The sequence below is a fragment of the Colias eurytheme genome, chromosome 1 (assembly GCF_061535395.1).
Source record: "Colias eurytheme isolate Ceu_HAF_F1 chromosome 1, ilColEury1 Martin Lab GWU primary, whole genome shotgun sequence".
Taxonomy (NCBI): domain Eukaryota; kingdom Metazoa; phylum Arthropoda; class Insecta; order Lepidoptera; family Pieridae; genus Colias; species Colias eurytheme.
Window position 1 is genome coordinate 12,337,183 of NC_142980.1, and position 27,314 is coordinate 12,364,496.

At 36.0% G+C, this 27,314-nt stretch overlaps 1 protein-coding gene across 6 annotated transcripts in view; it reads right to left on the bottom strand.

The window, feature by feature from the left end:
• The window catches only part of ftz-f1 (ftz transcription factor 1), a 79,501-nt gene that overhangs the window by 14,956 nt on the left and 37,231 nt on the right, over positions 1 to 27,314 (bottom strand). For 5 of the 6 annotated variants that reach the window (XM_090105181.1, XM_090105173.1, XM_090105165.1 and 2 more), the window contains exon 1: positions 8,684 to 9,553. In XM_090105181.1, coding sequence (XP_089961307.1) covers positions 8,684 to 9,182 — 499 coding nt within the window. In that variant the 5' untranslated portion in view covers positions 9,183 to 9,553. Of the gene's footprint in view, positions 1 to 8,683; positions 9,554 to 27,314 lie in introns of those variants that run through there. The other variant, XM_090105157.1, reaches the window with a different exon arrangement.

Sequence of the window (27,314 nt, forward strand, 5' to 3'; positions counted from 1 at the left end):
AATAAATAATGTAGCGTAGATTGAACATATTTAATCATGAAAGTGAACCGTTATCCGTTAAGCAGATTAATAACATTGCACTAATTGATGATTGTAAGGGGATTTGCGAATTACAAAACAATAAATTAGACCTTATTATCTGTATAGAGAATTTAATCCATATTTGCCACCACATGAGTCGAATCTACAAAGCACATTATATTTTATTTGAATGAATCGCAGACTTAGTTTAAAATGTTCAACATTTTAACATTATGTTGTTTACTCTATTCGTAAACCCATGTATAAAATTAAACGCATATTTGGTACCATTTCTTATCAGTGCCGCTCAGATAAGAATTCCTTCGCCTAATAGCGAATGTAAGTAAAACGAATCTTCGTCAACCTAAAATATTTATATGTCGGTATGGCGTCGCTCATTGGTTTTAATCTTAGATTGCAATTCGATAAAGTTTTAATAACATTCTTGAAAATTAGGACAGCGGCCCCATAATGCACGCAGTCTACTGCTCTTTATTGTTTTGGCAATATTCCAAATATCAAGCGGCCGCTTCTCACGATATCAGCAATTTATGTCCGTTCCGATTATTTGAGAGGTAAAGTCTAAAATGGTGCCTCTAGAATGAGAACAGATATTAGTACTGTACATAACTAAACGCATGTATAATATAACGAGCATCTGTTTGAAATTAATACCCTCGACATCGTCGCATTTCCCGGATATGCAGTGCACTCGAGTTTGCGTCGGGACAAAAATTGCATTGTTGAGGTTTGACGACTTCTCGCTTTACTTTTGAATTGCTTTAACGTCGCTTTCGACAAAGCAGAAACTTTCCTACTCAGCATTATAGCCCCAATAAGTTCCTATAATTACCATAAGAATATTAAAATCGAAGGCACATCATTCAACAATGTCAAAGTAAGATAAATGTCAAGGAAAGAAAAAAAAACGCAGTCACGACATGCAATCGTCGTTCTGATTTTTCACTTCTCCAAATCACAAACTTTTTTGTACGTTCAAGACATATCGCAACTCGCAGACAAGTTATCGAAACTGTTACAAACTGTAAATAAATAAGTCTGAACCTGGAACGGAAGGGGGCTTTCAGTCAGTTGCCGAGTCGCCCAACCCACGAGTTAAAAATAACAACCAGTTTTTATTGTAGCCATCGCGCCTCTGTGCGAGAAGGACAAAGTTATAGGGCGCCGCTAAGGATCCAAGAGAGACGCAGAGCGTAACGGATTTGAGCGTTGTTGTGTGCAATTCCACCAGTTTCGTATTGCAGTCTGTTTCATGAAAGAATTTATGTATCTACAACCGCAGAACTCGGTAAAGACTGTTTCAAACTTTGCCTACAAACTTAAATATCATGTTTGGACTGCAAGTTTGCTGGTTTTAAATGGCTAGCATGTTTCGGAGTGGTCTATAGTTGTAGGAACAAGGAAGTCGGTATACAATTTCGATAAACATTCGTCCATTCATTGCAGCAACAAACATGAAACAACTATGAGAGCATACTCGTGAATGCGGTACGTCGATAGGATCCTCTTCTCATTTCACAAAAACTGGTTTACATGGTCGTCCCTTGACACAATTTGATTAAACGGGTTTTTGACTTTCCTTCGTTTATCATTACGTAAAAATATACTATCAATAGATGGTTTCTAGTCAGCAGGTAAATAGTTTTGACTAGGACTGAACAATTTATAGACTAACGATTAGCGAATTAGGAATGTTATTTTACAACTATTGAAATTAGAAAAAAGAAATTGAACGATAGCAAATCCTTTGACGATTATTTTAGTCAAAAAATCTGAAGTCACATCGTGCTTGGTTTGTTGTGTTTTCAAGAATATATAATATATGTACCACTTATTCATTATTAATTCAAAGCTAGCAATATAAAGAAACGAATTTCATCGACACTGTTTAAAAAACTAATTAAAGAACAAAATATAGGTACCATTTACTGTCAGCTAAAAGGAAAAAAATAACAGCCATTATTATTTAAATTTTCAACAACTTTTTATGATTTTTTTAAGCTTCAGAGAGATTTTCATACCGAAGAAGCCTCATTATAATATAATAGCAATTAAAGAAGTTTGAATCATTGTAATCTAAATTTTATTTATTGACTCAATTCACGTTACAATTATCTGTTGTACTCGTTTCTTAACTAGGACTTATGATAGAGAAACCAGTTCCTTCTCAAACATGCATACATAATGTCTGTGAAAGAATTATGACATAATACCAAAAGATAAAATGAAATTTATTATGCTAACATTAAAAAATGTTCCAAGTAATCTAGATCTATTTTTCTTTTGGCATTCATAATTTCAATCCAATTTAATGACAGCGTAGGCTTTAATGTTGAAAACTGGAGTGTATGTATTCATAGAGATCGGAATATGCGAAACTAGATTGCGTCATAATACACGAGTAAATGTTATACCTTTCGTGACTCTGTGGAGTTCTTTTGTGTCACGGTGCTATGATGTACTATGCCCTATTACGGTCCACAGCACTTATTTAAATTTCGTGTTGTGTATGAAACGATTTTTAAGCATACTACTTACAGATCGTAATACACTTTCGCCATGTTTTGTATTTCCTTTTACATATGTGTTTATGTTATCGTTAGACAATTATTCACACGACAACACTTTCAATTATTTTCCATGAAGCTATTCTTTTTAGCCGGATATTACGTGAAGCACAACTAATTTATTTTATCATGACTATAGTCGAGCCAATTTAATAGGCAACATTGGACGTCTATCAATTTTATCTTCGTAGAGAGGTAACCTGCTTAAAAACATCGATTGTGAATTAATCGATACGGACTTGAAACATTTGTCAATCGAACTTGAAACACGTATGTAAATTTTAAAATTCATCAGGCGAATCCTTGTCCCAGTAATACACTTTCTTTCGTAAATTTAAGGAGCAAAATAAGGTAATAAGTATAATACATAGTTAAAAAAACACAACGCATTTATTAATTTATGATGATTTTTATTCACAAGTAAAGTAATCTATGCATTCTATGCTAGATGTCAGATTTCGATTTTTAGAGTAACGTATCTGGTATAAGTTTATTGACACAAAATTGTAGCGACGTAATTTCTTTAATTCAGAATTTGTTTATTATGTTTAGAATGGTTTATCAGTAAAATGAAATCTTTAAAATAACTTGTATCGGGCACAATTACTATAAATATGTAATCGTAATTGAAAAAAGTTAAGCAAATGTGCAGTTCTAACAAAACCAAATATCATGTTATTCTATGTCGTCGTTACTAGGTTACGTTGTTGAATTTTGTTGAACTGTCAAATGTTGCCTATTAACATGGCTCTAAGGGCTCTACTATGTCACCAGCACATTTGCGGTTTCCATTCACTACTTATATTTATACGAGTATTAGGTACGTTCATTTCACTCTTCTCGGTATCTATAAATACCTGGGCAAGAATAAAATTAAAATACGTAGCAAAAAATACATAATTATTCGTAGACAGGTACAGCAGCATAAAAATAATATCTACTTCGTTTAATTCTTATTGGAAAAAATTACCTCGTTACATGATTCCGTTTGGAAACTTGAGCATTGTTTAGGTACGAACCTAAATGGGAGCAGTGGATATTTTCTAAGTTCTAATGCATTTAATAATGTATCGTTATTGTAATGAGCACGCGATAGTAGCTGATAATGTTGGAAACGAGGTCAGGCACTTATTACACGACGTAAGTAGATCAAGGTCAAGGTCATTTTTACAAATCAAAAACACACAACTCTATGACAAACAGCCGGTGTGCAAAAATAGCTACAAACGAGTGTATGTTCACCTCGCATTCTAGAGCTATTTGCGGCTAAGATATGGCCTACTTGTCTAAGATGGGTCAAGGTCTACCTTAGCGATACGCAACAATATATCTAACTGTGACGACCTTAGCGACGGCGACAATCCAACATCACGAGATTTCGAGCGATTACAGCTATTCGAAACGAAGATACGACCTTGGAGCGCGCATCAGGGTCGTCAAATGAAGTAATCGTGTCAACGAGATAAAAAATTGTGTGTTCCGAAAGGACGGGAAGAGGTGGGGAACGCTCCTTGTACCGACGAGTCAGTGAAACTTGGTCAAGGCTGGCGGCGCCCCCCGCCTCCTCGCCTCGTTAGCCACGACCGACTCCGAGGCGAACCGAATGCCGCCGAACGCCCGCGCGCTATATCGCGCCTAGAATCTAGATAGCACTGCTGTGATCGTTACACAAGACAACCGAGATAAATCATCACCCGCACTGATCTACACAACTGTGTCAAGATCTCCTCCACTCATTTGAAGATGTCGCTTATAAGATTTTCAAATGCGTGGTAACAAGATCACCGAAGCTATTCTGTAGTGACCTTTAACTTATATCTAAGAAAACGAACACTTACTAGAGACTAATAGCGCAAAACTATTATTTCTAATAAGATTTCCCAAACAATCATTGACCATTGCCGATTTCGAGCCCAAGACCTATGAAATTCTTTTTGATATAAATTATGTGTTCTCGAACACATAAATTTACATCGACAATACGACGATGAAGACAAAAATAGTCACACCTGTATGATTTTATTCATACAGATATATGACGAAATAACCCTTCGAAAAATTACTTATTTTTTAAAGATGGCCTCAACCGCCCCCTGCAACTTCTGTAATAACAAGACAGGTAATACCTAAAAAATAGAAAGGCCCGGTGTACGAGGCCGCTCTGTCGAAACGTTCGATTCAGGTCAAGGCAGCGCGCCGAAATAGTCGGCTGGCGCGCGCGTTTTTATTGTGATCTAACATCTGTCGCGAGCGCCTGACCCCCGCGCACTCTCAATACGTTTAGTATTGGCATCTATCCTCTCCTTCAATGAATCACGCCTCACTATCTAAAACCCTTTAAGGTAAAGCCAAATGTCTTGTCAGATTCCAATTAGCCCTTGAATTCATACAAGAACACGGCGTTCATACCATAGTTGAGGCTCATCCAAATACTGTATATTTTATTTAATGCTCATGGCGTAATAAAATTGCGTAATTAAATATTGAGAACTATAAAGCCAAACATTGAATAGAGCATCAGTCTGAATACTGATTACATTTTAACTGTCGCTCGAAACAAGCGTGGCGTAGCAACGTCGTTAGTCGTTACGTAAGGTGGTGTGAACACAACGCTCAGCAATCCATGTAACAATCATTATTTGACCATCTCCGTCCGCCGATGCGCTTATGTGGTCACGTAGGGGAACATATAGAGGTGCTTAATAAATGTTTATAATTACGAGTTGGAGCATCAAACACAGTTTATGGCAGAATTAATAATCGTTAACGTTAAAATTTGTCAATAATTCAATTTCATAATAATCGTTGTTCATATGAAGTCTTCGGAATGAAGGTCACCTGCGATATTTCAGTAATATTATGATCGCTCGAATACAGATATGGAAAGGACATAGTAAACATTGTGTAGTAATAATTAGACAATGTTAAGCTAATTCAATACTCGTAGTCTTGAAGCTGCAACGTGATACGTGTTCAGGTCACATTTGGGTAGTCCATTGCGACAGGTCGAGCGAGGCGTCTTGTGAAATGGCGCTTGCGCAGCGCACCCCACTGAACGGCCGATTGTGTCGAAATGCACGATACAGTCGCTTGTACACAGCTCATAACAACTACCCTCGTTTCATGAACGTTCTCGTTTTTTAATTAGCGTTCATGTCATAATGTCGCAGGTCGGTTTCAAAACCGAGCTTTATTATTGGTTTCAATTCACATTTGACACCTTCGCTGCAGCACTTAAATAAATCGAAAGTGGATAAAGCAGTTTTTCAACTTGCCAATTGAAAAAGTTCTCAATTAACTAAACCGCGTTCAAGAGACCAATTTAATGTTTGCATTGTATTAGGTACGCTATGAGAAATAATTAATAATACTGCAAGGGAATCCCTGGTGGAGTCAAAGTCGTTTATAATAAACCAACGGTAGTTATAAAGTTTAGGATACGACGTCAGTAATGGCATTACACAAGGCTCGGTTGCAGGTCGAGCGGGCGGTGCGAACCTCTCGCAACACCCGCTATTCGGGTCAGCAACCGATTTGTGAGAATTGTGTCATCTCACACATGTTTCTATAGTAGTGCACGACTAAATAAAAACTTTCATATATAATCCTTTCAGAATTTGATAAACGAGTAGAGACCCGAGCTCATATACCACTATGTAGAGACGATCCATCGCAGGTGACTATGTATATGATAGTTGAAAGTTTCCCAAATTTTGGAATCAAACTTATTCAAATGTAGCTATTATATGACGGGATGAAAAAACGATTCTGAATAAATGGGGAATAAATGAGTCGTCATGTCAAAAGGGATACTGTTTTATATACATGAGCGTGAGAAATGAATCCACAAAGGCGATTAACGATTCAATAAAATTTATATATGTATTTATTACATTTTACAAAATCGTATACATTTGAGTGTCGATGATTCAGTGACTTATTTAAATTGGAAGAGTCAAGAATTTGCAGGATAATAAACCTGTTGTAGGAAGACCAAAAAAGAACGACCTATTGATGGTGTTGCATTAGCGAAAGGCTATAGAAGATCCATAACAATATTGATGTAATATATTCCTAATGAAAAAAAAATACATACTAAACTTGTACCTAGAACTACGCATAACAAATCTAAAGTTCCATTCTACCCAAGGTTTAATCTCGTAAGTTTTCGAAGATTAATTTGTAGCCGTGTGTAATATTATGTATTATACACGTTTCAATGTAAGTAATAGATGTTGCAAACATCCCAGCATCTGGCGAAACGCGCAATGGCGAGTGGCTCACGCACACAGCCGCAACCTTATGTTGCGTACATAAACTCACAACAGGCAGCGCGCGCGCCGCATCGCGGCCCCGCTTGCAAGTAGGTCAGGGCGCTATGCGGCCGTGCGCGTTTTAAATTTAGAATGATCTGCGCTTCAAACTCCGCCCCATTCGATCACCTAGCTACAAACTAAAGATTACCTTAACGGTTAATTCTTATTACTCAAAATTTCGTAATACCACATTGATCCCGAGTTGGAACACTAAAGTAATTTTTGGATGACAAATAATGTCTAATAGGGGGATAATGCTAACCAGATTCCAATAAAGAAATTCGAAACAAGAGGTGCACGTCATGTAGAAGAACTGAAGGAAAAGCATTTCTTATACCTAGTAGGTATTTCGATACAATGCGGTGTCGTAAGCACCAACCATGAAGGGAGTTCAAAAATGGTTCCAATATACATTTAACCAACTTGTTACAATTACACACCGTGAATACATATCATAGCTCTAGATATTTACTTGCTATGAAGCAATATGACGAACGTGTGACTATTTAAGTATCAGACAAAGGATTTAATATACGATTTTAACGAGAATAGAGTACTTAATACCTATGCTTGCACTAATGAGAGTAATATAGAGTCATATTATATTCGAATTATTAGTAAGCATGCTTTAGGTACAAAAAAATGTCACAAAATAGTATTGACAAAATTATCTTCAATACTCAAAAAACTTATTTTGAAGAGGAAGACAGTAACACGGATCAAGTGTTAAGAAATTTCTAGATTATGGGCATGGGTAGAAGACAACAAATAAGACACAGCAGGACTAATATTCAAACTTTTGTATCACATAAATACAAATAAACTACAGCAAATCTGGTGTTCCAATATTATGCTAGACCGAAATTACGTAAAATATAAAGAAATTTACAGTCATTCCAACATTTGATAATTTAAAGTATTTGTTTGTGTGTGAATTAGGACCACAAACGAATTAGGAAATTAGGCAATAAACCACTTCAGAAACGGCTCGAGATAGCTCTGGTGAAACGAGTTAGATTACTCATGATACAGTTATATTTCTTTATGTATTATTGATTTTAAATCCTAGACAACTTCCTTTTAATAATGAGTGTAATATTGTCCTAATCATTTTAGTCCAGATTAGGCAAACCTTATGAAGTGAGGTGTTATTAACCTTCCCAATAAATACATGACTTATTTACCGAACAATGATAAAAGTAAATGAAAGTTGAATAAGTGGTTACGCCGATGAAAAAATATAATTCTTATTTCAACGATCTTATTAGGTAACTTTTAGCAATACTAGACAGGCGTTGACTTATTGCCAAATTGTTTTGAGCAACCTTTAAGTTAAGACAGAGCTTGTAATGAGTCAGATCGTTTATGCAACTTAGTCTTATTACTTTGCTTGTTTAGAATTAATTTAGGTAATGAAACTATTTGTATTTTTACGCCTTTGCTTGCTTTCGAATATTTTTATCTAACTCTTGATAAGATTCAAGTAGATAGTGACAAAACCTGTGTTGAAAAGTAGGTGAAGGTCGCAAACGAGCTGCCTCGACACACAACGAATAAGTCATCAATTTCTGTTTATTCATGTTAAGTCTCATGACATCTTCTCCAAATTGGTGATTGATGACATCAGACATAAATACCATTAGTTCTTGCGAAGGATACCGGCACTGCTGACGGAAATGATGTATGGACAGGTCAATTGTCTTCTAAATTTGAAGACAATTCTGCTAGAGCTAAAGTAAAAATAAAAATTCAACTCACCTTCTAATTTCATTCCGACGTCCAGACATTTTTGGAAACGGCAAAAGGGACATCGTTTCCTCTGTGTTTTATCAATGTGACACGCGCGTTCAGCAACGCATGTGTACACCTTTTTGTTCTGCACGGTCCTCTTGAAGAACCCTTTGCATGATTCACAAGTGAGCAGCCCATAGTGGTATCCACTCACTTTGTCCCCGCAAACGGGACAAAGTTCTTCGATCACATCTTTTGTGTCAGTTTGATCACACACAGTACCAGCTGTGGGTAAGTATGCCCCGGGTTCTCCTCCGGCACCTGTTGGGAACAGATATGAAGCATCCAGATTAGCGTAGGCAAAAGGCTGCGGGTCTGATGTGCATTGGTATGCGGCGCCCTGTGGCACGTATTGCTGTGAGGGTCCCGAGGGTCCGCTGCCCGAACCCGAACCTTCTGGTCCCGGACTTAGATCGAATGGGGACATGTTGAGGGACATGAGGCCTGTCTGCTGATCCATCGTCATGCTCGGCCGCACGTAGCGGCTGCTTATTACAAATCCCTACGACGGCGTTCAACCGAAACAACGTTCACACAGTCACTGAGTTCACTGGCGGTCTGACCGCAACACTATCTGCCGCTGGCGGGCTGCACCTGTTCAAGCACTATAGAAAGAGGCACATAAATCCAGCACATTTTGTTCTAAACGAATCGGGTGGAGATAAGTTCGGACGCGAAGCGCCGTGCTCTATGCATACGATCGCAACGAGAAATGTTGTTACAGTTTGTTGACGGCGCGCGTTTTTACGATCGCGACAAGTGTTGGTGTCGCGGCGGCACACGTGCCGTTCAAGAGACGTCCCGCGATCGACTGGCGGCCGGCCGGCGACATCGGCGCGCGTGCCGGCGCCTCCCGCATGCGCGCCCCGCCGCTACCCGCGAGCCCCCGCCCGCTCGCACAATGGAAAACGATTAGGAGCCCATGTAATAAGTGAAAGTGAGTCGGTGACCCACTTTCCCGCGATCCAGGTCTATGTTAGTGCGCGTTCGCGCGGTTGCGCCACCGCGCGGGCGAGAAGCGAAGCGGGGGGCGGCCCACTGACCCAGTTGCGCACAGTGCCGCAGCAGGGCAGGGTTGCCGCGAACAACGAGCTTATGTTTACGTTCGCACAGCATTGCTTGTGTAAAGAGCATTCGCTCTACGTAACATGTCGAAGCGTCATCGTAGTCACCGGAGCGGTCACACGCTTACAGATCTTAAAACTTCTACTAAACTACAAAACGATACCCTTCATACTTTGCGATTCTTAGCTTAGCTTATGCGCAAGAGTTTCAGATTGTATGAAAATATTTTTTTGCCACAAATTTACATTAAACGTTAAAATACCTAATAGCGCAAAACTAGTACGGTCTACACCTTTTATAAATATTATGTATTCTTTGCAATAAATATAAATACAAGAGATAGTTGAGTAAGGTCAGTGTGCGTAGATCCAACTAAATGAACGCAACACAAACTAAAAAAATATTTATTTAAAACATTATTAAGTGACTCATTTTTACAATAACTATCTATTTAAAGTGCATCCTTTCGTAAAACGTACAAGTTTTTAGACATTTTAAACTTCACCAAAAAAAAATCAGTTTAAAAGTGTTCATGTGTGTAGTAGAATTATATTTTGCTACAAAATATGACGCAAACATTATAAACAGAAAACTTATTATTTATTTTTACAAATAACAGAATTTGCTGGACTTCATTAACTACCCACGTTAGAAAAATCATTTGATATATAAAATGATATTATAAGTATAATAATTACAGTCGATATTTAATCCTTTAATCAACGAGACTCTACATCAAAAATCAATCAACAATGCCATTGCCTACGATGCTTGTTAAAAATTTTAGCTCATTAAATTACAATTTATTTTTCATTTGTGCGTGTAAATAACTTCACAATAGTTGCAGTTCGAGAATCATTCAATATCAAAGCGAAATAAATTAAAGATCTTGACCTGGATTTGCTTAAAATCAGTCAACGGGTCACGAACGAGTGACTGTCTGTGACAGCCTTGTGGCGAGTAGCGCGAGCCAGCCTGTCCTAATGCACTAAACATATCATGCAGACATACATCAACACGTGGACAGAATAGAGACGCGTCGACGCTAACTATTTACTACACAAGGTACACAATACACAAGGTACCTACTCTCGATTCACTTTCATTGAATTTGAAACGCTGAACTTGCAAACTTTGTTGCGTCGGAGATATCACATTATTTCATACGTCAGGTTCCGTTTCTAGGCTAAGCGATTAAGTATTGACCTATTGCTCGTTTTGCTTAATCATCTCTTGATTAATGGTTCTTCGTTTAATTGCAGTCGTGTGATTCGATAAAAATATAAAATGTTTTGACAAAACATCACATCTTTACAAATTGCCCTGGGGAACCGCTGCGAACGTGCAAAATATCAGTCGCCGTGCAGAATCATCTCGAGCGCACAACAAAGCACCCTCATTACAGAGGAAAGCACATATTGCGTACACGGCGACGTAATGAGTCAATAAGTTTCGATTTCATAATCAAGACCTGAATACCGGATGAAAAAGCGACAGTGTCGGTGGTTACACTAAGTGTGTCATTTCGCTATCGTGCAGACGCCGCGACCTCCTACGAAAGCAAGAGTGGTTCGAGTCTCACGCGCAACTTTGCTTTCTTCGCATGCGCGGCTGCGAGTGACGTCACGCTTTCTCTGTGCGGCCTGCGGTGACGTGCGCTGATGTAACTATCGTAATCCGCAACTGTGTAATAGACGCGCCGTCATCGATTGTATTATCGCGCTCGTTTCAAATACATAACACGGAAACGTGCACATGCGGGCTTAATAAATTAATTATTCATTTAATCTCGAGCGTATGTACATTGTAGACGTTGTGAGATGTTGTTTTAAATTTAAACGTCGACACATCACTTGGCACTCAGCGGTAAATCATTGAGAATATTGCTTTAATATATGCCAATATGATTTCATACAAGTTCCATAACCCAAATTAAGTAAATTTACATTTGTATTTTTTTTGGTGTGTATACGTAGTAACTCTATATTCAAAAAGGCAGATCGAGCCTCATGCATTTGACTTAGAATTCAATGTAATAAATAAATTATACGATCTGTACTCGGAATACTTAAATGTATTATGTACATAGTTTGGAAAATTGATGTAAAACGTCTCTGTAGAGTTACCTACATCTGCTCTAAATTTGTAAAGAAAATGTAACTTGAATGTAGAACGGGGTCAGTCATATAACTAATTCAAGACCCATTCCTTCGGAGACATTATATTTCTAAATGGACACTTTACAAATTACCTTACTGGGAAATGGTTTTATCAAGGGAAAAACTTACAGGGCGTCAGACATGTAACGCCATTTCCTTTATATCTACATGTTTTAATATGATTTTACAAACGTATGAAATACGAATCACAGCCAACACATCTATTCATATTCGAAATAAATTACGAACCCTCTTACAAGTGAAACTCGTGGGTAATATTCCATAAATTATATTGCAAGAAAATGCTTTAAATTGAAACATACCACACGACGTATTTGAGCATTTTATCCCTCTTCAAAGGAGTTTTATGTGCTCACGTAATTATTCGGAAGTAAGGACTCGATGTTAATTAGTTTCGTGGCACAAAAGAGGTCACGACAATCGATAAAAATGTCTAATACCTGCGTGAAGAGGGGTGCGTGAGGGTACTGAATATTTGAGCCAAGTGCACGGGGTCAGTAGGTCAGCGGCGCTAACCCATTAGTTCCCCAACCTACGTTTTATTAAACTCGAACACACAGACCCCGTTTGCTTAGTTATTAAAGAAAAATGTCAAGGTAAGTTCTTATTTAAAATGAAAACCAATTATGCGCCTGGTAATTAGGTCTGAAACGAGCTCGATTTATTATTGTAGACACATGAAAATGGTCCATGGGAACTAAGAAGGATTAGTGCCCTATGTGCTACATAGATTTTGTATTCAATATGAATAAATAAATAATTTATTTTCACATCATAATTTTATAAATCGAAGTGACCCAGGCTCGTAAGATAGTAAGAACTGTTTTTCAGCAGCCTTTGTCTTTAATTTACAACCACACGGATACGAAGATATCAGTGACAATTTAAATAAAAAAAATAAAAAAAAATATTTAAATCTTATATATATAAAATTCTCGTGTCACAATGTTAGTCTGCATACTCCTCCGAAACGGGTGGACCGATTCTCATGAAATTTTCTGTGCATATCGGGTAAGTCTGAGAATCGGCCAACATCTATTTTTCATATGTACCACGGGCGAAGCCGGGGCGGACCGCTAGTAATATATAAAGCTTAATATGTAGGTATTTAATCGTGATTATTTCGTTTAGATATAGTACACTTGATCACTCATCATTTAAACAGGTGTGCACTTGCTCAGAGTATCGGATCACATTTCTAAACATCTATAATTCTATATGCTGATCCACTTTAGGCGAGGTATTACAAATTAAAACACCGGAAGGTGTTATTTTAATGTTATTATTATTTATTGTTATATTAATTCGATATTCTGAAGCTAAACTGTAAGGGCTTTAGAAAAATTAATGCAAAGAGGGCGACCATTGTATAACTGAATAAATATAAACCACATGACAACTGAAAAATATTGCAAAACGCCGATAGACGAGCGAGCAAATCAAAATTCAGTTACTATCCGACACCACCTACTTTGACACAAAGGAGCATAATCTGCCCCAGTATAGAGATGCTTGGAATAACAAAGTAGTGTTGCCCAACTCGATAGTTGCAAAGAAACAGCCGACCTGATTCCGAGATACGACGATTTCACTTGTCCTCAAAAGGCGTTTCTTAACAGATTAATCATGTACCGAGCGAAACAAAAGATTCAAAACAATTGAAATTGACCTTAGTTGACGCAGATGCATTATTCGGCTGTTATAACTCGTTACATTATTTTATTCAATGTTCATAATTAACTTCTATTTTTTTGCCGTATTCATGTACTTAATTAACCATGAAGAAATTAATGCCAAACACAATATGAACTAACTTGAAACATTACACAAGAAGTTTGAAATAAAGTTAGAGTTGAATAGGCAGTCAACTTCGATTTGATTACATTTGTTTATTTGATGTTGAATGGATAATTACGAGATATCAAAGTTTTTTCTTTGTATATTTTCATAAAATATTTACAAGAGTTACGGTTTCATTTTAATTAAGCCAAAGAAAAACAATTAGGTAAAAAAAGGGCGAACATTTTCTTCGTTATTTAAGTTAGTAGGAAGCCAATAGAATCGACTCATTAAAAGGGCAAATTTCTCAACGCGACCGACTGAAACCAATTAAATTAATTTATATAAAGTAACTTTTAAAGTATAATAAATACAAGAATGGTTGTACGAAGTTAAAGCAATAAGGTTTCACAATTCCAAGGAGAAGGCTAGGAATGTAATCAGTAACGTGATGCGACTGCAGGCGGCAGGGAATCGAGACCTTGTGATCCCGTCCTCGGGGATGAAGCTACCCGTTTATTTAATGTTATACTAGCTTGTTACATCAATGCCACGCTTTTATTGTCTTTAACTTGATAAAGCTGCGATAGAACTAGAATTAATAAAGCATGAATGCGCAAAACGTAGAGTTTTTGTTCAAACGCGAACCATGTGGTCTAGGGGAAGTCAAGTGTGTAATACTTTGGATGTCAATTTGCTATAGAATTATAAACTAAATCAAAATTAATTAGCTATGAAACCAATTTTGAGGAATAAGGTCGCAAACATTCAGTCCAAAAGAAACAAAAAATATTCATGAAAAGCTTTTCCAAAATCTTCCATTCAGGTAGTTAAGAACTTGTTTGGCTATTTTTTACAAACATCGAGACTTACAAGATTTTCTTTATCTATTGAAACTTCATATAGACGCAAGTCAATTAAATACGAATTTTCGTATATAGACCGGGAGATACTGACACAAAATTTCGAGTCATTTGTAACAGGATGGCGGTTCTACAGGGGTCTTAGTACGCAATGACAAAAAGAAAAATGATGGTGTGAACGCTGGTACCGGTGGGTTAGTCGCGTGGGCGTTAGTCGAACTCGTCGGAAAAATAGCGAAAGTCAAACGATTTGTAACACAACAATTTTAGAATTTACCGATAGCCCATAAAAAAGAAGTAGGCGGTAGTGTCATGCCATACTTTTCCGGTGTGACTTACAGCCCGCCATACCGACGCGAATGTGTTGATTTAAAAAAAACAATTATTCAACCATTTGTACCAAGCTAACTTTTGCACAGGTAACCATCGTCGTGCAGCCATTTACGAAAATCGCCATGCCATACTTTTCGGACGATTCCAAATGGTCGCCATACCGCCGAAAATCTGCAAATTTTTTTTATTTCGCCTATCTTTTTGTACCAGTATTGCATTTGGCTTTTTGGAGAGTATTTGATAAAATGTGACCATTATTATATTTGCCATACTTCTAGTAGGGGGAAAAAGTGCTGTCATACTTGAAAAATAAATTTATTATTAATTTATATAAGTGAAGATTTCCAACACCTAGATCTTTGAAATTTTGTATTTATATTCGTTGATCCTCAAACTTACAGGAAAAATAAGTGCCATACTGTTACAAATCGTTTGACTTTCGCTATTTTCCGACGAGTTCGATTAACGCCCACGCGACTAAGCCGCCGGTACCAGCGTTCACACCATCATTTTTCTTTTTGTCATTGCGTACTAAGAACCCTGTAGAACCGCCATCCTGTTACAAATGACTCGAAATTTTGTGTCAGTATCTCCCGGTCTAATAAGTTTGGATCTTTATGGATAATAACATAGCTAAATAAAACTGACTACGTGACTTCGTGCCACGGTCCGCTTGGTAAATTAGGTTAACTCATAAATGCTGGAGTGCTTGTTAATAGTTTATAAGTACGGCTCAATTCATTTTTAATAATTATATTTTATGACAGCCTTTCATGACCAGTCGCTTTGTTCTCAATCATATTTTTTGCAAATAATTATGAAACTTATTTATAAACTTCTACCGCTTTATTGTACAAATTAAAAAAATCTAGGTCATGAACTCTTAACCAATTTCATTCCACCCTTCTCCATAGATTTACATCTTGTTACTTTATAGTAATTAAATATTAAAAAGTAATCTTCTAACCGCATTCAATAAAATTAAAAATGCCTGAAAGCTCTCTTCACTTAAGGGTATTATTCACTTAAGAGTATAAATTATAATTAAATCCATTGCATAATTTAATGGATACGTAATACGGTTAACCACGCAACCACCGCGCTAATTAACCTATATTCTCCATCGATGATCTCGATCCAATATTGCTCCATTAAAAAGGATCATCTGACCCCGTTCCCCCCGCGCCCTAAATCCACCCCAAACCTGACCTAGATAGGATGTATGACGTTGAGACCTTCGTGTATTATCGACGATAGGGAAGCCATTTATAATGAATAAAAACATATTTATAATTCCCATTTAATTCCCTTTGTAGTTTGCGGTAGACACAGCGATTAGTCTGTTCCGAGTTACGTCATCGCGTACCTATGGCCTATCCGGACATGCATGAGCTAATTCTTTTATGAATTCTGTTTCTGGTATTACTCACAAATCATATGTCAAATGTAATTGTGCTTTCTTAGTCCATTCATATCATATTAGCAGTTAGCTATCCGCCCGTGTGGTCATAGAAAAATCCCACTTGAGTTAAATATTTCGTATTTTCGTCGCGGTAAAATGTTATTGTCTAGCCTAACTACGTATCTCTAATCACAAAAATAAAATCTGCATTCATTGCAAGGTAAAAAAAATGACTCGTTATAAAATAAAAGTAATAAGCAACTCATTTCTTTAAGTGAGACTCATTTTCTATAGCGTAGTAAGTTGTAATAGCTGCAATATAACACAACAGCTTAAATCAATAAAAACTCGACTCAATGCATAATATATGACTTTTTTAATCCAAAATTTTTTAATCTTTTTTAGTTAGTAGCAACCTACCCGTCTGTTTTGTCTTTGAAAAACATGAGCCACCTGTAAGAATTTCTAAAATTTATTCACCCATTTAATGTGTGTAAATTTTTATCACACGATTTAAAACATGAATTAAATATCATTGTACATTTAAATATAGAAAATACACATCCAAAGGTGAACTTATTTTTAGAAACAGTTCAGGACTTCTTGAGATCAGCGCGTTAAAACAAATCCTTCAGCTGTATATTACTAAGTATACCTATAGATTTTACAGTGAAAATTTAATGGACTCTCATGGTGTGGACAGCACACAAGGTTTTCGCAAAATTGAGTTAAGCGAAGCGGGATAGACATGTAACGTCCGCGTCGGTGTCACCAACAATGCGAATTGATATGCGCTTGTCACGACTATTTACTATTTTTAGTTGCAATAGGTACGTGAAATGTTAATACATTTAAAAAACCTAGAGGACGTCCAATGTTCGAATTCGGAGCATAACAAAAGAGTAGGTATACCTAAGCGCAGTGTATTTTTATTTTAATAAATATTAAATATTACCATCTTCCTAAATAAGTGTGCCAAATTTCTACTCCTCCTCTATCCACGAAATGTTCTTTAAAAAGTGTTCTAAAGTTCACGTATTAAAAATATATTGGACATGGAAATCAAGAGAAATATACATCGGCATTTCATATAAAGCAGGTAGAGCTGTAAACAAAAATAAATGTTTATTTAGTCGCTTAATTGCTACACTGTAAAGCACCGTTGGACTCCATTGTCCCTTTGAGATGTATACAAATACTACCTACTACGCATTTTTATTACACTTTGTAAGCCGTCAATGTTATGCTTATCCTGTTAATTTTGTTGAATAAGGCAATAAAAGAGAGTCGCTGCTGTTTATAATTATGATTTTACTATTTAAAAGGCGTTGTCAGTACACAATACAAGAACGGCATCGCATAAACTTTTAGGGCCGATTTTTCAATGCTTGGATAAAACTTATTCGTCGAATAATGTATAAAACTACCATTTTTAAAACATATTCTAATTGCTCGTATTTGACAGTTTACGTGACATTTTAATATTATCGTGTAATACTTTATTGGACGGATAAGTTTTATCCAAGCATTGAAAAATCGGCCCTTAATTGTATATAAATTTTATTATTATGTCAAGACAATTGAGGTGATATCCTAGCGATATGTACCTACTCCGAATTAACCATACTTAACATTATTAGTGTTGAGTACTCAGGTGGAATAACTATCGTGGAGTTTCTACTATCCTATACGTTTGAAAAGGATCTTTATCCATTTTCCTGCCTTTCGAAGCGTGAAAACATAGAATAACCTGCCACTTATCCAGAGCATTGCTTGCCTGTTTGTTTTATACGCTTTTAACTAGGTATATTAAAAAAACCTATGTCCGATATAGGTTCTGCAACTTTAGTATCTTAGCATTAGGTATTAAGGCGCATTCCAAAACGTGCGGCAACTTTGTGACCGAATTGATAGACGACAAAGTTCAGATTACGACCAAAGTCATAAATTTCCCCACACATGCAATATGTAGATTCCAATTTAAATAGAAACGGTAACTGCAATTCGAATGAGTGATTTCTATTTATCAGTTCCTAACACAATCCACGCTTGAAAAGTGGGTCGTTAGCTCTAGCAATCTTTACACATACTGAGTCTGAATAAATAAAGAACACAACAGTGTCGCGTTTATCATAGTTCCTACTGAGTATATTAGATTGTAGTGTGGAAATGAATAGATGTATATTAGCATTTCATTCGCACTTACACGTATCAAAACTAAAAAGTAAATTAAAAAATTTAAATTATTTTCGCGTACTAATTCCGCAAGTAGGTTTGGCTTTTCTATGATTTTTCTTTACTTTGGCTCATGTGGTTGAATTAGATTAGAAGTTAATCATACAATATATTTTATATACATATATCATAAACTAGGTTTCCGCCCGCGGCTTCGCCCGCGCTGTCAAAGAAAAACCCGCATAGTTCCCGTTCCCGTGGGATTTCCGGGATTGGGTCATTTTCCCGGGATAAAAAGTAGCCTATGTCCTTTCTCGGGTATCAAAATATATCCCTACCAAATTTCATGTAAATTGGTTCAGTGGTTTAGGCGTGATTGAGTAACAGACAGACAGAGTTACTTTCGCATTTATAATATTATTACTAGCGACCCGCCCCGGCTTCGCACGGGTGCATTGCTGATATTAATACACTACAGAAAAACTGTGAACGTTGTATAAAAAACATAGCGGCCCGCTCCGGCTTCGCACGGGTATCTATATATTACATATATATATATTATATATAAAACTCAAAGGTGACTGATATAGTGATCTATCAACGCACAGCCCAAACCACTGGACGTATCGGGCTGAAATTTGGCATGCAGGTAGATGACATAACGTAGGCGTCCACTAAGAAAGGATTTTTAGAAAATTCATCCCCTAAAGGGGTACCTAAAATAGGGGATGAAAACTTTTATCATGAAAATTTATCTTTTCCACGCTAGCGAAGCTGCGGGCAACAGCTAGTATAATATATAGCCGGGCGGCCGGCCGGTACCGCCGCAAACGCTACGTCCCGCAATTTTTAAATCTGTAATATCTTCGAAAATATTCACTTAAATCATACGGTGTAAAGGGCCATATATGTAGATCTATATTAAATGAACAACGTATTCAAGGTATTTAATTGGTTAAGGATTAATGCTGTATTGGTTAAAATCGCTTCGAAAATTAGCCATTATTTGTCGTAAAAAGTAAATGACAAAAAAAGTTATTGTGGGTTATCCATAAGAGATAGACATATACCATCGCGGACTTTTCTGTAGACCTTTTCAATGTGTATAATACTTAGTACATTATTTTGATAAAACTTGTAGGGTTCAGCCTGCGTTTGCAATGTAAGCGGAAATAATGTAATTTTTTACGACATCACATTAGAAACCTCAAAAATAACAGTACTTCTCCACTATTTAATGGATATTATTATACATATAAACCTTCCTCTTGAATCACTCTATCTATTAAAAAAAACCGCATCAAAATCCGTTGCGTAGTTTCAAAGATTTAAGCGTACAAAGGGACATAGGGACATAGGGACATAGGGACAGGGAAAGCGACTTTGTTTTATACTATGTAGTGAAGTATGGATAACAAATGTAGAGTTCGTAAGAGTCTGTGCAGAATTTAGAACCAAATCACTCTACATATGAAGAAAAAGATTATAATAGCTAAATAAATTAAGAACAAAGATGAAAATTAAATAATGGAATCTAAGGACTAATATAATTTCCATAATTGAATATTGCTGGCAACTTCGACTCATCAGTCAATAACATTTTCTGACCATAGTGTAGTAGTTCAGGATCCATCGCCCATTTTGGCAAGTGATTACTATCAAGCTAATTTTCCGTGAGTAGCTTTATTTTGATGAGACGACCAATAATTTCCTATACGAAACTCTCTATTGTGGTAGCTAACAGAGGTAACAAGGATACAATTTTCTGATTTGATGGTTTTCAAATATTTATTACTAACTGAATTTTTTTTTGTTCAATCTCAAGATAATTATCTAAATTATTCGAAAAAATATTTGTCCTACAAAATGTATAGTTTGATCAAAGAGTCCCCTCTTTCCAATGTGTATCGATACGAGGTCATCATAAATGATTATTAACCAGCTGATTTTTTTGTTTTCACTTAGTTTATATTTATATAATTCAACAGACATATTGTCCTACAAATTGCGTAATAAATGTTTGAGAACCATCAAATAAAAAAAATTATCCTTGTTACCTCTGTTAGCTACCGCAATCGAGAGTTTCGTATAGGAAATTATTGGTCGTCTCATCAAAATAAAGCTACTCACGGAAAATTAGCTTGATAGTAATCTAGTGCAAAAATGGGCGATGGATCCTGAAGTCTGAACTATAGAGCATATCAAAACATAACTACAAAGGAACAGTACCTCCTTTGATTCTAATTTGATTGAGAGGTCTTAACAGCATTGAAATCTAGATTTAATAGAGAATACATGCGGTTATATCCAGAACACAGAAGCGCAGCATCCTGGAAACGTCTCATTTGTACACATTGTATACGGATTACCTACTGCCATTCTACTAAGATATGGTCTTTTAATATTCGTCTGAGTAACATGTCTAATAAAGTTAGTTTATAATTTATAGATGGATTTAGATTTGTTTCATATAAGATTCCTACTTTCCATAAGAAAACGGATATTTTTCACCAATGAAAACCTACCTATAGGGATCGATTGAAATTTGAAACATAAGTCACTATCATAGCCCGTTTTCTTTGTTCCTAAAACGTATTTATATCTATTTTTTTTATAAAAATAAACACTGATTAATGTGTCACGAAAAATGATTAATTTATAAGAACGAATACGGTATCTAAATGGGTTAATCTATGCAAATTTATTTGATTATATTGCTCATGATAAGTGCATACCTATTACATTATAATTCATATACATATAAAGGTTACATTCCATATTCCTACGCAACACAACAGAAAAAAGTCAGCAGTCATTATTTTTGAACCATTAATTTAGTTTAACCCAAATTTTAAAATTTAAATATATTTTTAAAATTTATGATTTAGTTGTACTTTTTGATCTATTATGTTATTTAAGACAACAATCCATTTATTTAAAGAATTTCTAAAGCTGCGTACGGATTGCGCGTAGCCTGGTACGCGTTCCCAGTTTACGCGTATCCGGAACGCCTAGTTCATACCTGCAGCTACGCGTTCACTCAGGGTACGCGTACCGCGCGAGCCAACTTGAGCGCGAGCCGAAACTACTGGACCGATTTTGATGAAATTTGGCACAGATAATCTTTAGACCCTGAGAAAGAACATAGACATACCTTTTATTGCGAAAAATGTACCACGGGCAAAGCCGGGGCGGACCGCTTTAAAATAAACTTACAAGTAAAATAAATTCAGTACAGTTTTACAAAAAATAAGAGCGTAAACCTAACCTAACCCAACGATACAAAAATATTCCATGTTTTCGAAACAGCTCGAATTAAGATGTTTCAAAATCCTTGCTCTTATTCGGATTGGTAATATATACGTGGGCTTTCAAAATTATGCATACAACACTCCACTTTTGTGACCCAATTTTTGTTGAACAAAGAAAATTTTGAATAATGTTATTGAACAATAAACGCGCTATGATTTCACATTTTCAAACAAAAAAAAACTTTTTACGTAGGTACATATTTTTTTTATATATTTTGTAACATTTAAGTGATTCGAATTCGACGATCTAATCACAAAAGCATTTGGCGAGGCCCTTTAGCGAGTCACATTTGCGCATAATTGCTATGTTAGTGTATTATAATATATTATTGTGATAGTGAACGATCAGTGAAGCAAGTATTTCGCCGTGAGCGTACATTCTGGAAACCTCAAGGTCAACAGGCGGTTCACGGAACAACTGTCTCCTCGTACACTTTTTTATGTTTTACTTTACTTTTATTTGCACTTGTTTACCGACTACCCGGCTTTGTACGCATAGTGCTCTACTCTTTATGTCGATCATGTTAAACCTCTTTGACTCGCGGAACTTCGCGGTACAATCGAAAAATGTAATTTCCGAGTTGAAATGAAAAATGTTTTCTGGCCAATGTTGTACGGTATTCTATTTTTGTGAAATTTACCTCTAGAAAGTTGTTTATTGGATTTTATTCCGCATTGTTATTCGGAGGTCGTCTCTTATTGGACATTTTCAGTATAAAGAATCTTTCTTGTTAGTTAAATTATTTCATAACCATTGAGCCGAGAGTTTGTTCTCTACATACCTACTTTTAATTTTATCGTCCACTATTTTATAGTATGCCTACTACTACTTATTTGTTTCTGATACCTACCTATGTATTAATATTGCGCAAATCCAATATGATTTTTTTCTCTAATAGGATTAAACATAATATTATGTGTTATTTTAATGTAATCTACTAGGATTTCCCTGTGGTCGTAAATTGTTCTTGTCACTATAAAATCTCCAACATTCGTTCCATTTAACGTGTCGCAGGTCGCTATTGTATAACTAGGTATACATAGCACTATTCGACAAATTTGCATAGTGATACAAAAGTGATAGATACCCAAACCACAAAGAAAAAAATATGAATATGTATGAATCGTCTATACTGCAAACATGCAGGTACAACCGACGGTAAAAAACTCTGTTCCTAAAACTTTAACAAGATTTTAGATTAGCATATAACGCAAAACCAAGCCTTTGCAGAACGAAATTAGAATTCGCTCTAAATCGCTCGAATAATTTTTCACCCGGTGTATTGCTTTATATATGTATAAGGGAAGCATTAATATCTTTCTACAAGCCCTCAGTGATCAGTTCATCTTTGTCCATATCGAGATAAGGAAAGGCAAGCAATACAGTACTTTTTGATGACATCTATAGGCGCACGTAAAACCGATTTCTGGCGTGGCGACGCGTCGCCAGTCGCCACGTTATATGATGGTACATATAATATAGTATACTAGCAATGCCCTGCGGTTTCACCCGCATAGGTAGATATAGTTATATCGTGACAGTGAAAAGTCTACTATAGGTCGGACTATAGGTTTAATTTTTAATCACATGAAAATCACCTTTACCCCGTCCGTTTACTTTGAAAACGTAAAAAAGTTGTTGAAGTAACATAACTACTGAAGATGGACATATGGTATCGCGGACTTTCTTGTAGATATTGATCCATTCTATAATACCGTAGAACATTTTGCACGCCTCATAAGCGAAGCGTTGAGGTGGGTACTACTGTCACTTCGCGCAAAACATCTGATTTTTCAAACTTAAAATGTCTTTATGTATCATACATTGCACTTGTAAGATAATACATACACACACATATTAAGAAAAAACACTATTTTTAACGTTCATGATATTTTTGATGTCATTTTTGTTATTTAAACTAGTTAAAAAACAGTTTAAAAAAGTTCTGTCTTGGACGTCCGTGTGTCTGTATGTGCGGATCCTTTTTCTTGTTAACACGATAGCGACCGAAATACTTTACTAATCGAGTCTTTTTTTTTCTCTTACGCTTGAGTATGCTCAGGAATAGAACCCTTTCATTTTTCAGGGTCTGATTCGATGTGGTTTAATTGTTATTAAATAAACAAAAATAATAATTAATAAATATTTATTAAAAAAAAATTATGAGGCGTGCACTTTTGGATTTTCCAAATTATTTTTGTTCTATCTTCAATAGATTGCGCAGCGCACGCGATGACAGAAGTTTATTGAGGAATTTTTTACACCTTGGGTTACATTATTGCATTTTTGGTAAGGATCTCTAATTTTTTTGAAAATGCAATATAGCCTATGTTGCTCAGTAAAGATGCAGCTTTCTAATGGTGAAAGAATTTTTGAAATCGGTCCAGTAGTTTATGCGTGAAAACCATACATACATAATTACAAACCTTTCCTCTTTATAATATTAGTATAGAAGATTAGTAATTATATGCAGTAGTGTTTTCACTAAATTCGTCGCACAAAATAATGTCGATGCTTCACATCTGCCAGGCGTCCCGTGACGGCATTTTTTCAATAACAATACAGTAGACTGTAGATACAATAATTATATTCTTGTACAAGACTGCAGTCGGTCACATCGCCGACACATAAGTCTCCGTAATATGTCGGTCATGGCGACTGCGAGATACCGCATAAGTGTCAAAATATCAATTCAGATTCTGTTTTGTACCTACGACCTACATGTAATATTTTTGATTTAATTTCTTGTTTATTTTATGGTTTCTGTGATCAGTCAATATTTTTTTTTAATTGCTTTAATGGATTGAAAGACGTACACGTAAAGTAGGTATGTCTATCGCTCTTTAGTTTTCGTAGAATTTCAGATTGTAACGACGTCGATGCATGATTTCCCATAAGTAGGTATCTAACAAGGCTGGCCTATTACTGAAAAATAAAGAATTTTGAATTGTGTTCAATAACTATTAATCATAAAGAAATACACACCATTTTTCGTAAAGTAAGGAATTCCATTATAGGTAATTTTTTATACAAACATATTCAACTTATTCCGTAAATTTGACTTCTTTTGCTCCGTAATTCTTTATTGTAGAGCCATTTTAATAGGCAACATTTGACAGTTCAACAAAATTCAACATCGCAACGTAAGGCGCGGGACATATACAAGCGGCGCGGCGCGCATCGGGCGCGCATCGGGCGCACTGTCGGCGTGCATCGGGTGCGCTATTGGCATTTTGTATGAAATTACTTTGGAAAGGCGGCGCAACCGTGGCGTGCCGTCTCGACGCCTTTCCAAAATTCTTTCATACAAAATGTATAAGAAGGACGAGGTGCAAAACAGATTCAAGAGGTGCGCTTATGGCACGCCCGCGCCCGCGCCGCTTGTGTTTGACCCGCGCCTTACCTAGTAACCACGACATAGAATAACATGATATTTCGTTTTGTTGCAAGAGCCAAAATATGTTGTTATTTTACTTGTAAATATTATACAGAAACTACAACATGTGTAAATTCAAAGTAACAGCATCAAAAGAACAACATTGTTCTTATAACCTAGCGTAGGTAAGCGCATACGAAACGATTTGTGAAACACCGTTGCGTTATGAATTTTTCATTCCCGATCGACATGTGAGTACATACCTAGTACCTACCTATCATAAACCACAAAAATAAGCGACGAACGCAATCGTGTAGCAGCATGCACGCATAACTTAGTACTACATTAAGCATAATTAGGCGTTGACCCACTTTTTTATCAATCCTCGAGGTGACTCGCGAGCGACGCGGGCGCATGCACACTAACGCACGACGCGTATGGATACGAAACGCTCGATACACATCATACGAGACGCGTAATGTACACACCCACACACTCGATGAATCGAACACTCCGTTCAACTACCAACAATTAGTAACAGCTCATTAATATAGTATATTTATATCGATATGTAATCATCTATTTTTATAATGCTATAGTAATATGTATTTGCTTGAAAGGTACATTTTAAAATTGTTCTTATTTGATTGTTTTGCAGATTTAGGGATATAATTTTAGATTCATTAATCATACCTATCTGTTTTCACTTTTCAATCCAATTATCGAAACAGGTAGATATCTAAAGCTGAATTATATATCAATAATAGTAAGTAGTAAGTAAGTACCTACTCAAATAATTTTTGTTGATGGAAAATTTCTAATTTACTTATAGGCATTGAAAAAAAAACAGTGTATTGTTTCCAATTGAGAACAAAGAAAACAGAGAAAAACGAAAATCGAATATTAACCGAGGTTTTCGGTTTATTAATTCCGAGGACGACACCCCACACTGCTTATACTAGGCAACTGTATAAAGTTATTCAAAGAACAATTTTGCAACGCACATCAAAACGTTACGAAACAATTGTTAGCTATCTTCTCGTATATACCTAATGCCCACACATGCAGACCGAAAATATTAATTACAAGAATAATAGGTACTAAATACACTAGCATCATTGATAGTTTGTATTGGATGCAGAAATATAGTGAATATTAGTGTAATATACACAATGTAAACTGTATTTCTCACATACATGTAAATAAGTGGAGCCTTGGCCTGGTTACCACGATTTTAGCAGTATTACAAAATACTGAGTGATGTGGCGCCCGCACCGACCGACGAGCGCTACGCATATATTATACTATTAAATAATTGTAGGTACATATATGTATTATCTATTATAACGTTCTCATATAAAAGTGTCAAGGAAAGCGCTAACAATGATGGATGTAATTCGCCGAGTATTTTGTAATAAATAATTTGGAAAATCCAAAAGTGCACGCCTCATAATTTTTTTTAATAAATATTTATTAATTATTATTTTTGTTTATTTAATAACAATTAAACCACATCGAATCAGACCCTGAAAAATGAAAGGGTTCTATTCCTGAGCATACTCAAGCGTAAGAGAAAAAAAAAAGACTCGATTAGTAAAGTATTTCGGTCGCTATCGTGTTAACAAGAAAAAGGATCCGCACATACAGACACACGGACGTCCAAGACAGAACTTTTTTAAACTGTTTTTTAACTAGTTTAAATAACAAAAATGACATCAAAAATATCATGAACGTTAAAAATAGTGCTTTTTCTTAATATGTGTGTGTATGTATTATCTTACAAGTGCAATGTATGATACATAAAGACATTTTAAGTTTGAAAAATCAGATGTTTTGCGCGAAGTGACAGTAGTACCCACCTCAACGCTTCGCTTATGAGGCGTGCAATAAAACAACAATACATAAAAATTCATTCTAGAAACATTTCAATTTGAATGTTTGAATTGAAATTCCAAATCTAGGGACCTATTGATACTCGGTAATCGCACCGTAGAATGAACGCAAACAATGAATCATATATTCATAGTTGAAAGTTTGTATACATTTTCTGCACGTTCAATTGATACAAATCATAATTATTGGGCTATTGCATTCAACAAGCATATCAAATATC